The sequence below is a fragment of the Ambystoma mexicanum genome, chromosome 6q (genome assembly GCF_040938575.1).
Source record: "Ambystoma mexicanum isolate Mex_15411 chromosome 6q, UKY_AmexF1_1, whole genome shotgun sequence".
Taxonomy (NCBI): Eukaryota; Metazoa; Chordata; class Amphibia; order Caudata; family Ambystomatidae; genus Ambystoma; species Ambystoma mexicanum.
This window is the reverse complement of record NC_090937.1, coordinates 159,216,734-159,230,575: the sequence shown is the minus strand read 5'-3', so window position 1 is coordinate 159,230,575 and position 13,842 is coordinate 159,216,734. Positions and strand designations below refer to the sequence as shown.

Here is a 13,842-nt window from a genome sequence, read left to right as displayed (position 1 = left end):
GGAGGGACTACAAGGACAACCAATCAGAGGGGGGGTGGGCGGGCAGGGAGGCGGGAGGGGACAGGGGAGAGAAGGAACCAGGAAGTGAGTTGGAGGGAGGGGGCAGCACAAATGCGCACGGAGCGCTAAACCAAAAATAAACTACAGTGCCTGAAATGAATGAATCTTACTGAAGGCCCAGCGGGGCCTGGCAGGCAGCCTCGGAGCACGCACACCGGGCTACGGACAACCGCTCACACCAGCTCTAGCTCAACAAAGAAGCGAGCTTCAGGAGCGGTCGTCGCGTAGTGCCACAGGGACTACAAGGACAACCAATCAGAGGGGGGGTGGGCGGGCAGGGATGCGGGAGGGGACAGGGGAGAGGAGGAACCAGGAAGTGAGTTGGAGGGAGGGGGTAGGGGGCAGCACAAACACGCACAGAGCGCTAAACCAAAAATAAACTACAGTGCCTGAAATGAATGAATCTTACTGAAGGCCCAGCGGGGCCTGGCAGGCAGCCTCGGAACACGCACACCGTTTACGGGCGACCGCTCACACCTGCTCTAGCTCAACAAAGACCAGGTTTTGGAGGATTTAGCACACCTGTGGGATTTCGCTCTGTCTACCATCTCGGAGACACATCGGGTAGCAGCCAGACTAACCCAGTCCATTGTGGCTCACTCCCTCGACTAGTAGGAGTTCCTCTGCAACTCACTGCATCATCAAACTGCATGAGCGATAGTACTGCAGAACAAAAGCATTGCTCAGCCCACAAGGGGCCTGATTCATGGAATTTTTAGCACAGTGCAAAAATACACTTTGTACTGCTCCTTGAATCAGGGTGTTGGTTGGCAGTGCAAAGTCACGTTGCACCAGTGAAAAGTCACTTTGCACCATGCAGGTTCCATTGAGCATGCATTTATTATAATCGCCAGTGCAGAAGCACTACATTTATTTTCTGTGCCCCCTTCATGTCCCCCCTGCAATAGTCTCCAAATCTTGTGATGGTCAAGGCAGTGCATATGTAAGATTCACTGGACCAGGAAAGGTGGGGCTGTAGTAACTGACAAAACAAAGAGCAGTCTGTCCCTTCCATACTGAACTGGGGTGGTGCATAGCTCTATAACAATTATACATTTACAGAACAAATCAGAGCTAATGCTAAACAAGTGTCTGATGCTGTGATGCTTTGAACACAGTCTCCCGACTTGCTCAATATTTCAAAGAAAAGCCACAGCTTCTTGTGAAGTTATTTGTTTTTAGGGACTGTTGGCAGGGGAACACATCCGAGAGTTAAGTGGGGAGGGTTTCTTACTCCCATTGTGCACTAATTTGTGTTAATCCCTGAAACAAGGCACCATTTCAAAGAACACTATAAAGGCAATGCATGCTCTGCTTTCAAACATCAGTTCGGCAACACAGGCAACAGGATCATTCACGTCACTACTCAAGGAAGGTAAGTGGCTGTGTTAGTGCAGCGCATCTCATGCCATGGAAATGTGCACGATTAGAATCTAATTTAGATCACAAACTTGTTTGTTTACAATTAATAATAAAACACTTTGTATTGACATTACATTAAATAATGTGTTTGTTGTATAACATTTTTAAATATAATGGCATGAATTGGGGCACGTTCGTCCATCGACAGTATGAAACAATTTGGTTTGATTTTAATGTGGGACAAAATAATATGAAAACGTATTTTTTATTGATTTCAGGAAAGACACATTGCAAAATGCTATATAAAATAGACCAATTGTATGTTCTTAGTAATTATGAAGATCATCCTGAAATATTCAGGAAGTCAACGGGACAAGATGACACATGGAAGCAGCCTGTTGATGAATAGATTATTGCCTAAATTCCACAATGTGTATATCCTACGGTGGTGCTGCTCTCTAGAATGAACTAAGAACCCCAAAATATCTTAGGCTAGAAGATTTTATGAAAGAAACATTGGATAAGCTAATAACGTTATTTGATCTAGGATCCCACAATCCCACACTTTTACATGTGAACATAGCAATTTAACCAGGGGGGAGATGTTCGGATGCATGTTTGTTGTCAGTGTCATGTCCTCCAGTCATTGCTGGTCTTCAGTATCCAATGATCCAGCCCTGGAAACAATGGTGTGCGTGCGATGGACCTGGGTGTGACGTGAATAGGCTGTGCATTCTTACCAACTCTATTTTGCATTGTGAGTTACAAAAACAGTATTTTGGCAACGTTGCCCACAAAACAATAACATGGAAGGGTCATATCTTGTATGAATGTACATTTTGTAGCAGCATATAACTCAATGGGTGTTAATGTACAATTGAGTGGAAAACCTCGATAATCTCCTGGGCTTTTGACATATTAAAGAATCTTAATTCAAACAAACAGGACTACATGTCTCTGATAGGGCTATGATGAATGTCTTCCTAACAACATTCAGGTATATTTGGAGAGGAGAGGTTGATGTTGTTGAGTTGTTTTTTTGAGTCCCAAATATGGACTGGCTTTGTTGATAATGGGTTTGAAGGAAAGTCATGGCTCCACAAGGACAAGAAATTATGCGATCCGTGAGGTCATGTCTAGGAAGCATGATCATTGGCAGATGGTGTTGGGGATGGTTACAATATAAAATACAAAGCAATATAATACCGAAGTATACATGAGTAAAGACAGTGCAATATAGTACAAGGGTATATACAGGTTAAAGTACAAATGAATGGAATGTGTGACAGAACCAGGAGAGCTGTAAGAGGAGTTCTAACAGGGTGGGAGGTCACTGGATATCAGCCAGAATTTGAGGTGTTTCCTAAATTTCAGGATTGATTGGTCAAATCTTAAATGGGGGGGTGGGGTAGGGAGTTCCACAATTGGGTGGCCATGACTGGAAAGCTGCTGCCACCTGCTTTCTTCAATCTGAACCTAGGGACTCTAAGGCAGCCTGAGTTGGAAGATCTGGTAGATTGGGCAGAGTTGTGCCTGATGAATTTTGCAGAAAGTTACTGAGGGGCTGCTTTATTAAGGCATTTGTGCATAAGAGAGGCTGTTTTGAGGGTGATTCTGTCCTTGATCGATAACCAGTAGTTGTTTGGTCTGAGCATGGATATGTGCTGTCTTCCAGGGATGCTAAGGGCTGTTCTGAGAGCATTGCTTTTCAAGATCTGTAGTTTGTTAATGATATTTTTGTTGGCTCCGATGTAAAGTGCATTGCAGTAGTCGATTTTACAGAGAATAAGGGCTCAAGCCAATGTAATGCAGCTATCTACAGAGAGAAATGTTTTGCAGGTGTGGATCAGCTTGCAGGTGTAAGGTGTCGCTGAGGCTGTGGCAATGACTTGTTTGCATTAGTTCAGGGCAGAGTCTAGGTGGAAACCCAAGGTGTTAACCTCTTTAGCCACCTTGATGTTATTGCCATCAATGTTGAAGGCGGGGTATTGGTTACATGATTTCTTCTGGTTATGGGGAGAGGCTAGGAGAAGTAATTCAGTCTTCTCATCATTCAGGCAAAGACCATGTGTGGCCACCCATGCCTGAATGATGAGATAGTAGCCGGTCAGAGGTATGAGTATCTGGATGTCAACTGCATATTTAGTGTAGGTGACACCCAGATAGTCTAGGTCATTGAATAATGGTTTGGTAAATGCATTATACATGGTTGGCAACACACAGGAACCTTGTAGGACTCCACAGGTTATGGGAATGGGATCAGCTGCAGCTTTGGATGATAAAACTCTCATGGATCTGTTGCTTAGGAAAATTTGGACCCATGCTGTTGCTTCTACTGAGAAATGGGCCGCTGAGGATAGATGTTTGCAGAGTACCTTATGATCAACTAAGTCAAAAGCGGCTGACAGATCCAGGAGAAGCAAAAGGGCAGGTTTTCCATTGTCTTTCAAGTCATCAATCTGTATCTTTAGGTCAATCAATGCTGTTTCAGTGACATGTTGGGGTCTGAAGCCACATTGTCTGAGTCCTAATAGGTTGTTGGAGTCTAAGTAAGATTGAATCTGGATGTAAGCAGCTTTATCAATGATTTTTAGAAAAAATGGGGCAGTAGTTATAAATCTAAAGTTAGTGGGGATGATTCAGTCCAGGGAGAGTTTCTTTAGAAGAGGTAGTACCTAGGAGTTCTTTAGGTTAGTGGGGACAGTGGAAGTGTGAAGGAAAAGTGGATCGGAGTGGCAACAAAAGGGGCAAGTGCGCTGGCAGCTTCTTTAATAGTGGAAGCTGGGCACGAGTCTCTCTGGCAATTGGAGGATTCTAATGAGACTATGATGTTTTCCACTTCCCGAGTGGAAACTTGAGTGAATTTGAATCGCAGGAAAGGTTTTGTAGGGTTCAAGCCGGGATTGGAGGTATTTTTTTGAGATTCTTGGGAAAGGAGATTGGTTCTTTTGGCAGTAATTTTATTCTGGAGTGAAGTGATCTTATTGGCTAGTGCATCTTGGATCTTGGTGCACAAAGTCTTGTCTATGATACAGTTATCTGTTGGGGGGATAGGTGATTCCAGCTCTCTTAGTATGGAGAAATGTTCTCTAGTACTTGAGCTGGCTTTTTCAATCATATCGTTGTAGGGGTCTCGTTTGGCAGAAAGGATTTAGGCTTTGTCGTTGGCTGTGATTTTAAGAAGTTTATCTTCATTGGCAGGGCTGGGTTATTCTTCCAGGTGGTTTCCCATTTCCTTTTTTCATTACAAATGGATTTGAGTTTGGGTGTGAACCAGGTGTTCAGATGTGATTCAGGTTTGCCTTTCCTCAATTTAAGGGGTGCTATTATGTCAAGAACAGAGGTGATAGTGTTGTTGTGGAGCTCCACAAGTTCTGCCGGATCAGCAGATGCAGGTAATGGGTTGAGCAGTGATTGAATGTGAAGTATGAGGTTGTCCACTGTGATATTTCTTTTATTGCATGTAAGGGTGGGCGAGGCGACAGGGTTTTGTTTGCTCTGGGGTGTGCAGTCAAGGATGTTAAAGGTAAGTAGTGAGTGGTCGGTCCACAGGTATGGTTCAATAGCGGTAATGGAGGTTGCACAATGTAAGTCAGCGACCCAATCTAAGGTTTTACCTTTATTGTGCATTGGGTGGAGGACTATTTGTGTGAGGCCCTTCTCAGTCAAGGAATTAGTCAGAGATGTGACAGGTTGGTCATTCGGGTCATTGAGACCTAGGTTGAAATCACCTAGAATGAGGATTTTGAGGAAGGTTTGGTATTAGAAGGGAGTAGAGTAACAATGTCTTCTTCAAAGGAGCCTATAGGTCCTGGGGGTCTGTAGATCAAATGTATTGTTATAGTCCGTGAGTTATTGAGGGGAAGCTTAACTGATATCATTTCACAAGAGGTAGTGGGAGTGTGAGGAGCTATTCTGAGTCCTAAGTTTGTCTTGGCGATAAAGGCAATTCCTCCATCTTTGGAGGATTCTCTGTCGGATTTTAGTATTGTGTAATTGTCAGGGGTAGCAATGAAGAGAGCGGGACCTGCAGAAGCGTGCAGCCAGGTCTCAGTTATTGCTATGAAGTCCGATTTCTTCTCCATAATTAGATCTGCAATGTCTGCAGCATGAGCCACCAGGAATCTGGCGTTGATTAGTTACAAACTATTACAAAGATTATTTTATGAAGTTGATGAGAAACGAGTTGCACCATTTCAAGACTGGACCACCTTGTCCTAGTCAAACTAAGTTTGTGTAACTAGAAACCAGGAATGTGGAAATTGAATAACCATCCCAATACTCGCAGGTAATAGAGAGACTTAGTTGAACACCATCAGTTTTCATGTTGAAGAATCAGGACTAAACATAAGGTGTCTTGTTTGTGTTCAAAGCATAGCTAGGAGAGAGATCCATGACATACCTTGCTGTGTTCCCTTCTGTTGTTTCAAGGTGCTGCACTTCTCATTGGCATTCGGAATACGCCTGGGCATGCTGAGGATTCTGAACTCCGACCTCAGCAGAGGCATTTCAGAACTGCCCAGGACTCGCCGACAGAATATCAGCAGCACTCTAGCATATGTTTTTTTCTCTTTTTTTTATATATTGTTTTTTTTGTGACATATGAAACAAATGCCATTCAGATTTTTGGCAACACACTGAAATGTCCAATGTTTTAGAAATAAGGAATTCATCCTGATAATATGGGTCACTTGAAGCGTATTAGTGGATTTTCGAATATCGATTCTTTACAAGTTATCAAAAAAATTAATCCAAATCATTTTACTGGTGCTAAAAGCTGAATGATTGCAGTCTTTCACATTTTGAAAGTTTATTGATCTTAGAAATAAGGCATACATAATCTTAATATTGGCCCTCTTGTGACATTTTGGTTGAAAGGGCTATTTTTGGTATTTGCAAATGGTAGGAAGGGACAGTTTGTCATGCTATCCACCGGACGTCATGTGAGGAATTTTACAAATTGCGGCCCCTGAGCTCTGTTCATCAATCCATTGCCTCACAGCACCGTTCGCTAATTCTATATCAGTAAAAAAAAACATGTTCAGTGAGCCCATATGTTTTTAAATGTCAGAGAAATGTGCAGTGCATAAAAAAGCCCACATAAGTGTTTATTTTTTATTTATTTATTTACTTTCAGGGGCAGCTGATACACAATGAGGACTCTACTTGTGGTGGCCTGCTTTATGGCGGTAGCTATTTGCATAGTGGTAAGTGGCAGAATCAGTGGGGTAAAGTTAGACAGCGTTAGACTTGCTGCCAGTGGACACACAACTTAAGTAGTTCACAATTAATCCTGATCTCATCAGAATCCCCCATATCATAATGTGCCTTATTCCATTGTGTTTTCTTATGTATAAGCCTTACGAAAATGGTACTAATGCAAGTGACCAACGTTTCAGTCCAATGTTTCCAACATAATAAAAGTGAAGAGAGATTCATTGTTTACAATATTTGCAATGCTAGTGATGAAGATGGACGCATGTAGCATGCGCCCCTGCTCAGGGCAGAGGCCCCCCATCCCTTCCCTGACCACCCATCCGTCACGTATCCCCTTCTCTGTCTCCTGTGTATAATCTGATGATCGTTTCTGCCTCCATCGCTAAGGGCTCTCCAAAGTTAGGAGATTCAAAGTATATGTGTATGCTGTGGTTTCTCCTGAAAAGTGAGAACTGCAGTATATCCTCTTCAGCCCTTACTCTGCATGTGTCTTCCATTATTCTGATCGCTCAGTTGGATCTCAGACTAGTGGATATCTTTATGGCGCTCTCATGCCGCTATCATCCATCTTCCAAAGCAGCGTAGTGTTACCATGATACTCCATGGTACGCCGCCGCCTGCTCTCCCTGAAACAATCGCAACCTTTTCTCACTACCCAAGGACCTCTGTTCTTGTTTACTTCTTCATATTCTGTTCCTTTTATTTATGCCAAAAGGTACCACTACATCAGCCTGATTCTTGGATTTTTGTGCAAAGTGACTTTGCAATGCAAAAATACACATTACAATACACTGCTCCATGAATCAGTGTGCTCCATACGCTGCTTCATGAATCAGGGTGTTTGTTGGCAGTTCAAGTCACTTTGCACCATTGAAAAGTCACTTTGCACCATGCAAAGAATTCCATGAATCAGGCTCTATGAGTGCTTAGCAGCTGAGTGAGTGAGTCAGTCAGTCAGTCAGTTGATCAGCCAGCCAGTCTCTGTCAGTGACAACCAGTCAGTGAGATCCATTCTGAGGCAATGACTGCCCACCAAAAGTCCCCTTAGTGCTGGCCATCAACACAGAGGAGACCCAGAGCAAATGACGAGCCAGAGAAGAGACTCCAAGGGGCTTGCATTGCTGCCTTTTTAGTGTTCCACTGTTTCAACAATCTTTTGGGATAGCCAAGAACTCCAAAGCTGCAGATATTAATCCGCTCTAGTGACAGAATAGTGACGCTCATCAAACGCAGGAATTCAGGGTTTAGCCCCTGAAAAAATAGCATGAAAGTCCATGCTTGTATACTGCAGATTATTACAGGGACGTTTAGTGGGCGGTAACAGTTCTTTTCATAGTAGAAGGAAGTTGTATGGAGACAATTTATGCCTCAAGAAAAAGGCAAGTGAACGTGACTTTTAATGTTTTATTTTTGTTGGAGGTCGTTTTCTAACACCTATCTGCAAGCACAGAAGAGGACCGTATTGGGCAGTTCATAACATACTTGTATTCGCGATCAAACAGGGCTGTTATTTTATGCAGAATAAAAGTATGTAAACCAGCTGGCGAGTGGGCTTCTCTTCCACGGGGGTCCCAGCGTGCAGGCTGCCGAAAGCTGTGACATTTGCAATACGCCAGACCTTTGCATGCAATGGGTCTGGCGATATGGATTGCATTTTGCAATTCTCAATTCAACTTTTAGAATCATATATAACTATGGATAGAGATGACGCATCCTGCTAATGGCAAAGTTACATCAATGTATACAGAATAGTATGGACATGGGAATTGAGAATGTTTGCAAGTGTCCTTTTCATGTAATTCTGAAGGCTTCTTCTTGTGTCCCCGGCATTATTTGCAGACCTCTGCAGAGAATGAACTGGAAGATGCAAGTGCTGGCAGCGTAAGTGACCCTCTCCTTCTCAATGAATTCCTTTTTCTTGCATTCATCAATATTAGTTTTATCCATTTTATATTAAAGTTAAGTCAGTTAATCATTTCACACATTTATTTTTCCTACTAATGCAACTTTCAATGCAAATTAAAAAAAGGGATCTATGGGATCATTTCATAAATGGTGACTAATCTGTGTGGCAAATAAATTAAGAAGACATACTAATTATGCAATTCTAAACACATGAGCATTTTTAGAAACTGCCATAAAACAGCATTTCTGTTCAATAATATTAAGGGAAGAGGCAAATGTCCTGGACCAGGATTCAACCCATTTGATTGGACTACAGAGGAAGCAGGATCAGGAAATGCATGTAGTTGTGATCTTTCATTTGCCTTCTACCTTCTCATTCTTGAGTGTTCTTCCTTTTTTCCTTGTGATACTTACAGGCTTCCGTAGCGAAGCAGCGGGAGGATCGAAGTGCTTCCGACGTAAGTACAAAATCACCTTTCTAAAGGGTTCCATGTTTCTTGTTCTTCTCAGGAATGTATATGGCCTTTCATTATTCATTTGACAACTATCAATGCCAGGTTTACCTTCTACGAGAGATAGATATTGACACATTTAGAACAAGTACACCATTCAAAAGAAATATATTTGAGATTATTTAGGAAAATGAATTACTGTGAGAAAAAAAAAAACTAAACTGAGTGGGAGAATTGCGAGGCTGTCCCTACAAAGTATTTGTAAAAATCCAATAGGGGAAAATAAAGTATTACTAAAGATAGAGAGTGCCCAAAACTCTCATGTACACAACAGAACGAATATGCAGCAAGCCTCTGCCTCCCTGTTCATTCTTCTTTCGGTTGTCTTCCCAGAACCATGTTTTGTCTGTTACCATTAGATTGTGCTCCACACCATGCCCACCGCCTTTCCCAACCAACCACCGAGGCCTTTGGTTAACACAGGGGAAACTATCACTTAGCCCTGTTCTGCCCAATACCACTCACTACCTTGCGTGCCAAATGAGGAAAAGACCCTGTACTGTCTTCCAGCCTCAATCCTTCCTCATTCTCTCGGCATTTCCTTCCCCTGCACCCAAACGCCCATGTCTCTCCTCCACTACACTACATCACAGCCACCCGAGCAACATCAGCAAATGAGGGAAAGCCCCATCTTGTCTTCCATCCTCCCACTTCTCTATTGTCTCTGCATTTCCCTCCCCTGAACCCAAACACACATTTCTCTACTCCATTACACTACATCACATCCCCAGGCCAGAGGCGTTGCTAGATGGGGGTGGTGGGGCTGAGGGGGCTATAGCCCCGTGTCTTTTGGTTGTAGCCCCGGATAGAAGCTCGGGAGCAACGACCACAAAGACTAGCTAGGCCCGAACCCTGACAGTCCTGACATTTGCACAGTCCCAGATCTTTTCCAGACTTAGCAACACAAGTCCCCCCCAAGCCGTATCAGCAAAAGAGGGAATGCTGCATGTGGTCTTCCTTCCTTAACCTTCTCTCTTCTCTCTGCATTTCCTTCCCCTGCACCCAAACACCCATGTCACTCCTCCAGTACACCACTCATGTGAATCTCTTCCAATCCTGCTCCTCCTCACATTGCAACCCTAAGACGCGCCAGGCCAACCAATAAACGGCAATGGTGCAAAACTATATGTCATCGTTCAAGATTCATATTTTAAATTAATATACTTTTTTTCTAACTTTTCAAATAATTGTAAGGTTTGTGGACATCGCTTGTAAACGGTAGTCAATTTACGAGTTGCTATGAACAGTTATTTTTCTTATTTTTAACTTTTAAAATGGCAAAACATTTTTGGGAAGTTGCTAAGTGCCATGGATCTTAGAGCACGCACACCTGTGTTTCCTACCCCATTCGACATAGGAGACTTTACCTGTGTTTCGTCTCCCTTATACATCTCCTATTTATCTTTGCACAGCACCGTGCTGCTTTCTCGCTAGTTGCACTACAGCAACACCACACATGCACACATGAATAGAACATAAGTAGGTTTTTACATAACCTACTTGCCTGCCTCTAGTCTATGAGCAAAAACAATTAATACTCCTTCCGGTGTGTTCACTAGCTGTCTTTGCAAAACCTTTTCATGCCCCTGAGGGCATTTATGTAGATATGGAAATTAAAGATAATCAGTGTACAAAATAAGCGGACATTTGCATTTCTATGATTTGGATACCTTCAGTCTACATGCAGACATAGAAGAGTGATAAAAAACCATGTGGCCCGCATGGTGTGTAGCTTTATTGTAATCCATTGTCAGGCTGTATCAATTCGTTTGTGAATGACTTTTTTTTTTCTTGCAGTCAAATGAAAGCAGGGGATATGCAAAGCGAAAGTATAATCGTAAAGATCGTCTTCATCGTCATCATCGTTTCCGTTCAACTACTCCAACCACTACTACGCCAACCACCACAACTACAACTACAACTACGCCAACCACCTCTACACCAAGCACCACAACTCCAACTACAACTACGCCAACCACCACTACACCAACCACCACTACTCCAACCACCACTACTCCAACTACCACGACTCCCACTACACCTTCCACAGCTCAAGGCTAATAATGGAATCAGGTATGTGATGCACTCCAGGTCATGTCTGTAATATGCCAAATGCCAAATGCTTAAGAGAAAAGTTTCTTCTCCTGTCCCTTCAAGTGAGCACACTGAGTACCACAGACTAGCTGACTGCCTTAAAGTCCTTAAAAGGTAGAACATAGGATTGAGATACAGGGCGATCCAAGTCTATCTTTTATGTGTTAGCTTCCCCAGATACCACATGGTCACATGATATAGGAACGCAATTTGACGATGCCAAAGTGTTGCGTAACTCTTCAGACAGAGACCATAAAATTGGCAAGCCCTCCACTAAGTCTACAGTGAGTCTAGAAATGTCATTAGTCATTCTTTGTGAACAGTATTATAATAGTAATTTGGTTGCACAGGTGTTGCCATCCAGTTGCGTTTAAAAACACCTTTTCATCAATCCAAGAGCATTTAGACATAGCATAGCAAAAAAATGCCTCTTCGTCAATCCAAGAGACTCCTGCATGGCAAGCATGTTTTGCAGCGAAGCACCCAGCCACGGCTCTCCCGAAGCCATTTGGGCTTCTCTAACTCTCCAGTTTGTGATCTCGGCATTGGGACGCCATCAACACACACATACACTCTCAGTCTGGCAATGCCAGCGCCTCTTCCGTGGCATTTATTTCCATATGAATCCTTTGAAAATGCATATCATGTAGCCTTGATTCTCAAATCCCCCTGTACACCACGAGTGCAGCTGCCCCCAATGGAGGCCATGGCACATTGACTGTATAAATTGAATGACCGTGGACACGTGTCAGCGTTCCTAAGGGGCATGACCTGCAAGTTCTAGCCGCTCATGACTACCACGCGCTGTTGTCATTCAAGCATTCGCCAATATAACTTTTGCAAAGTTCTGGATCGCAATATCTGGAACACTATGAGGCAGGTTTAGCAGTAGATTAAAATCTTGATTTAATGTCTGCATGTGTTGATATGGAGGAAGCATCAGAAGGCTCTTCTCCATCTACTGAACAAAAACTATTGTATCATGTAGACAATATACTAATTCTTTATTGGTAACCATGAGTCAAAACCAGCATAATAATGCAGTATAATGTTCCTAGGCTGAAGTGTGTCTGGCAGGTGCTTGCTGAAAGTTACGGCCTTAAGGTGATGCAGGTGATACACAGCTGAGCAATTGTGACTGTTCTAAAATGGCTGATGCACAGAGACTCTGCAGCTGCAACTTCTCATGTGGACTATGACTGTCCATTTGGGTAGGACTGAGACTATGGTAATTGGGCAGCAGGAGGACACCTCAGAAGCATGATCTACAATGGGTCCCTCGACCTGCACTTAGTATTTGCCATTGGGAGCTTTGCCAACATTTACCACAACTGAGATCAAACACCACGTTATAGATGTGGTTTCTGATTAAATTCGAGCCCAGCATTTGAATAGTACTAGCGTAGGCAACGCAGTACAATGCATTACGAGAACTGAATTTAATTAGAGATGCATACATGTTTCTTAATATTGTTTTTTTTTCGTTTTTCCTCTAGACCCGAAAGTAAAAGAGGGCTCCTGCAGCTGCACCACTACAAGGGAAAATAAGCCACAGTCTGCTTCAGTGCAGCTAATAGTGCATTACACATGACCAAGCAACAGTGCACACAATCAAGCTCCTGTGCATTCATGATGCTTTTTCTGCAATAAACAAACTTTACAGGCATCATACAGATGTGTCAATTGCTTTTGTCTTTTGTTAAAAATATTGGCTTGTCTTAAGGAATAGGGACATATTTTTAAACAGCAGCTTTACCGTCTATTATCAATTTGGACACTGACTTTGCAATGCGAGCTTCTGATTATTAAAAACAGAAACATTATGACCTTCGGAATGAACATACAAAAATAAGATAACCTGCAGTCTTCCTCCAGAAAGCCAGCTCTATAGTGTGGTATGTGCCAGGAATGCCCTCTGCACCTTCCGCTGTGTGCTGCTGCCACACGGCCTTTTGCCATGCTGGATCCTCATGCACGGTGGTGAATGCCGCGCGGCAATGCCTCATCATCCTCTGGTGCAGTCGGATTTCTGATACCGCACAGAGCTCAATTAGAGAATAGATTTAATGCACATGTGAGATGTGGGTAACACACACCTCAGATATAGGTAGAACAGAACAGAGATGTTGCTGTTCACATATGTAAGGCACGCAGACTATTTTGGGATGAATAGCACTACTTTGTGTCAACACAAACATATTCAGGGTAATTCATAGAATTTCGCACAAAAGTGGCGGACGCGGCTGGCGCAGAGTGTGCGCGTGCGAATGCCTGCTCCAGCCACGTGCGCTAAAATCGATTTCCGCGCACAGAGTATTCATGGATTTTAGCCTCCAAAACCAGCCGTGGCGCAGAGTGGCGCAGCGACCCTGCAGCAGCGCCAGTTACGCCCCCAAGAACGCCCTCGCGCAAGGAAAAGCCATCAAAATTTCCAATTTATCGCAAAGGGCTGCTCTAACCCTGGACCAGTTTACAGGGCTGCCAAACAGCAAACGCCAAGCGGGGAACATGTATTAATGGGGTGCACGTGAAGTTTCACACGCGAAAGGGCCTGTGCGAGTGGGGTACGTGTATTACTGGGGTTCGCGGGAAGTTTCACACGTAATTTCAGCAGGGTACATGTATTACGGGGTTCGCGGGAACTTTCACACGCGAAAGGGCCTGCGCACGTGGGGTACGTGTATTACAGGGG

General features: G+C 43.4%; 1 protein-coding gene across 1 annotated transcript; it reads left to right on the top strand.

Annotated features, from left to right (window-relative positions):
• Positions 1 to 1,352: 1,352 nt before the first annotated feature.
• LOC138515470 (DEP domain-containing protein DDB_G0279099-like) lies at positions 1,353 to 12,821 on the top strand. The gene is made up of 6 exons (XM_069630296.1): positions 1,353 to 1,435; positions 6,560 to 6,629; positions 8,479 to 8,520; positions 8,961 to 9,002; positions 10,854 to 11,129; positions 12,647 to 12,821. The coding sequence occupies exons 2-5, from the start codon at positions 6,576 to 6,578 to the stop codon at positions 11,115 to 11,117; spliced, it is 402 nt and encodes a 133-aa protein (XP_069486397.1). The 5' UTR covers positions 1,353 to 1,435; positions 6,560 to 6,575; the 3' UTR covers positions 11,118 to 11,129; positions 12,647 to 12,821.
• The last annotated feature ends 1,021 nt before the right edge of the window (positions 12,822 to 13,842 follow it).